The 3847-nt window shown below is 34.6% G+C and overlaps 1 protein-coding gene across 1 annotated transcript in view; it reads right to left on the reverse strand.

Annotated features, from left to right (window-relative positions):
- LOC106872571 (pleckstrin homology domain-containing family M member 2) overlaps positions 1 to 3847 on the reverse strand; it is a 192258-nt gene that overhangs the window by 86472 nt on the left and 101939 nt on the right. The window contains exons 4-5 of the mRNA XM_014919604.2: positions 873 to 997; positions 570 to 632 (exon numbers count right to left, since the gene is read on the reverse strand). Coding sequence (XP_014775090.1) covers positions 570 to 632; positions 873 to 997 — 188 coding nt within the window. The remainder of the gene's footprint in view (positions 1 to 569; positions 633 to 872; positions 998 to 3847) is intronic.

Below are 3847 nucleotides of genomic sequence, written 5' to 3' on the forward strand. Positions count from 1 at the left end.
CCCCACTACTAACTTGGTCGCCCAGATAGCGGAAACTATCGACTACCTCTAGTTTTTCACCCTGGAATGAGATAGAAGTTGTTTCCTGTTTGTTTGCAGTCTTTATTGCACCTGAACATCTGCCACAAACAAAAACTAACTTGCTAGTTAACCTGCCTTTGATGTTGCTGCACCTCTTATGTGTCCATAGCTTGCACCGGGTACATCTTATAGAGTTACTACCTACTCCTTTTCTACATACTGAGCAGGGCCATCTACCTGAAGGGGTTTGTGTTTTATCTACCTTCCTACTTATTAGGATTATATTGTATAATAATTGTCTCATTGCCATTGTACCTAAAGTTCATTGCTGAAATATTATTGTACCTGTATTATTTCATTGTATTATATATAGTACCTGTATCATTTCACCAATACTGGCAAGTGGAAATTCTTCAGCTACATCAACAAACTAAGAGAGAGAGAGAGAGAGTGTGTGTGTTTGTCTGTGTGTGCATACTCACACACATTTACATGTCCATACTTACATATACAAAGTGTAAATGAAAGGAGATTGATGTTTCACTTACATATTCCAGTTGAAATGATGCAAAATCCAGACCAGATGTTAAAGTAACCAGAACATTCATTCTCTACAATGACAAAAAGATGAAAATAGATAATAGTTACTGATATGGAGAAAAAGCAGAAGGTGGTGGAGAACTAATTTAGTCATTCTTTGAGGTTACCATGACAAAATGTATGTCAGCTCAAGTTATTGATGATTAAGTACCAAAGCGGCATCAGTTAACTATCTGTTGACAAAGTACCAAAAACATCAGCAAGGTATTAATATACTAATCATATACAAAATCAACACTTAAGGTACCTACCTGTTGATCAAGTACCAAAGCTTCCCGTACATAGTATTTCTTGACAACACTAGTATTTTCTAAGAAACATCTCATGTAACTTTCCAATAAATTCTCATTTAATGCAAGGAATAGCCAGGCACGACCTGTATAAAACAAATAAGGATGTTAGTAACACATTGGAAATCCATGGGGTCTAAAGAAATTAACTTACTTAAATCCCTTTTAACAATACAGAGAACATAAATCTAATAAAACCTCTCCTATTTGGGTAAAAAAAAAAAGACTGAAAAGAAGCATTTCTCAAATTTGAAACTATTTTTAACTCTCTTGATACCAGATTGCATGAGACTATTTCTTCTCCTTTCACATAAAATCTTTTTGATTCAAAATGCTCATATTAAAATCGTTCCTCATAAAAACCCATTCACTTATGTTCTAAACACAGGCTTTTTGCCTTCTGCTTTTCTGATTAGGTCTGAAGAAAAGGGTTGTGCCCATATCCTTCACAGGATCTCTTAGACTGGAGTAAGGGACTGTGTCCTTGGTCAGTACAGGCCTTTAAAGACAGGAAAAAGGAGCTAATCGTTACAAGTTCTCTGAGACCTGTGAGGGTAATGTTATTGATATTTGTCCTGAACAACAATAAGCTAAATGTTTTGAGGAAAACATGAGAGTATTCAAAGGCTTTAATAATGACAAAGGTAATTATCTCCTTAAATCCCTCCATAATTAACTGAAACATAAATTTGAAATGACAAAGGAATAAAACAATTATGTTATGAACTTCATTAGTGAAGTCAGTAATGTCATATATGAGAGAAGTAAAGCATTGCTAATAGTACACCCAGAGGGCAACTCAAATCTTACTATCATACACAACTTAACAAATGAAATGAACTAATTATCAATCGCAACCGTAAGATTCTTAGACTATTCAATCCCTCTTATAAACAGACCTAGGAAATAACTTAACCCAATTCATCAAAACAGGACTCTCTAGACCTATACGTTACAGTCCAATTATTAACTTATTAACTTCCCACCTTAACTATCAGACAGTTTTGTCATTCTCCTATTGAGTTTTTCTACTCTTCTCTTTGTTCTGATGGCAATATTCTCCCATGCACTCCCATACTTATACCTATTTATGTATCTATATCAGTATGTATCTGTATAAGTTTAGATAATTATTCATCCATATGATTCCATTTAGGCTGAGTAAGTACAGATATGTGTATATATGCATGTATGTATAACTATATATAAGTGTATATGAATTTCGTTTTTGTATTTGGTTTGCAAGATTCTTTATGTGAATTCATGTGTTGAAGCATATTTTATTGTGTCTGGGGAGAGTCATTCTCTTTTAGTGGCTTATTATTTAACTCATTCACCAGTTTGATTTCCACTCACTTACTTTATTCTTTTCTTTTATTCTTTTACTTGTTTCAGTCATTTGACTGCGGCCATGCTGGAGCACCGCCTTTAGTCAAATCAAATCGACCCCAGGACTTATTCTTTGTAAGCCTAGTACTTATTCTATCGGTCTCTTTTTGCCGAACCGCTAAGTTACGGGGACCTAAACACACCAGCATCGGTTGTCAAGCAATGTTGGGGGGACAAACACAGATACACAACATATACACACATACATATATATATATACATATATACGACAGGCTTCTTTCAGTTTCCGTCTACCAAATCCACTCACAAGGCTTTGGTCGGCCCGAGGCTATAGTAGAAGACACTTGCCCAAGGTGCCATACAGTGGGACTGAACCTGGAACCATGTGGTTGGTAAGCAAGCTACTTACCACACAGCCACTCCTGCGCCTACTCCTACTTATTTATTTATTCTAAAATTTTTGTTAAACAGATTGATAAACAGATATAGACATATATGCCTATTTAGATAAGTACCTATCTATATCTCTTGTTATACATACTAGTGGGACCCATGAATATTTCATGGAATTAATGGTAAATCTATTGGGTTATTTTTGAAAACTTTATCCAAAAAACTTGAAAGTATAGCCTGTGTTGTGTCTGTATGGAGAGATAATCGCTCATCTGCTACTCATTGAGAAGTGGAAGAAATTGGAATACGATGATTACTTAATGCACTTTATATACTTTATGCACAGTTTTATAGACTTAATACACAGCACACATAAAATAAATATTCACTCTTATTTTTCCATTTATCCCAAAAACAAAAAAAAATTATCCCGTACATATGATACAACCTTTAGTTAAATTGCATATATCTGCCACGTAAATAAGCCTGAATATTTCATTGATTTGCACTTATGCACATGCGTTAAGTGATAGGTGATATGAAAAACTAAATTCAATTCAAAAATACACTTTTCACTATCCAATCACCACTGCCACCACCACCACCTCCATCTCCAACACGACCACCATCTCTCTACCCCTCTCTTTCTCCCTTCTTTCTCTCTCCCCCTCTATCTATGCCTTTCTTTAACCTCACCATCAGAACATCACCCCTCTGCAAAAATTATATTTTTAACTATCTTCCTCTATATTATCACTACCTTCAACTAACTTTTTAAACCACGTAATAAATATTACATTCCCCGTACTTCAGGTCATGGGCGCTTCTCTCTCCCTCTTTTTTCTCTCTCTCTCTCTCTCTTTTCTTTCTCCCTCTTTTCCTATCTCTCTTTTCTTTAATCACATGAAAGCATTACCGATGGGCTAAGTAACAGAATGACAAGAAGAATTATTATAAGATACCTGGTGATTTTTCATACATATTTGAGTTTCTCTATGTATACAAGCATCGTTTTCTTATGCATATATATATATATGTATCTGTAAATTCATATACTTGTGTCTGTACACATGTGAATCTGAGTGTATAGATATACATTTCTTGTACATCTTTGGATAACTATTCATGTCTCTCTCTCTCTCTCTCTCTCTCTCTCTCTATATATATATATATATATATATATATATATATAT

The sequence above is a fragment of the Octopus bimaculoides genome, chromosome 25, assembly GCF_001194135.2.
Source record: "Octopus bimaculoides isolate UCB-OBI-ISO-001 chromosome 25, ASM119413v2, whole genome shotgun sequence".
Classification (NCBI taxonomy): Eukaryota; Metazoa; Mollusca; class Cephalopoda; order Octopoda; family Octopodidae; genus Octopus; species Octopus bimaculoides.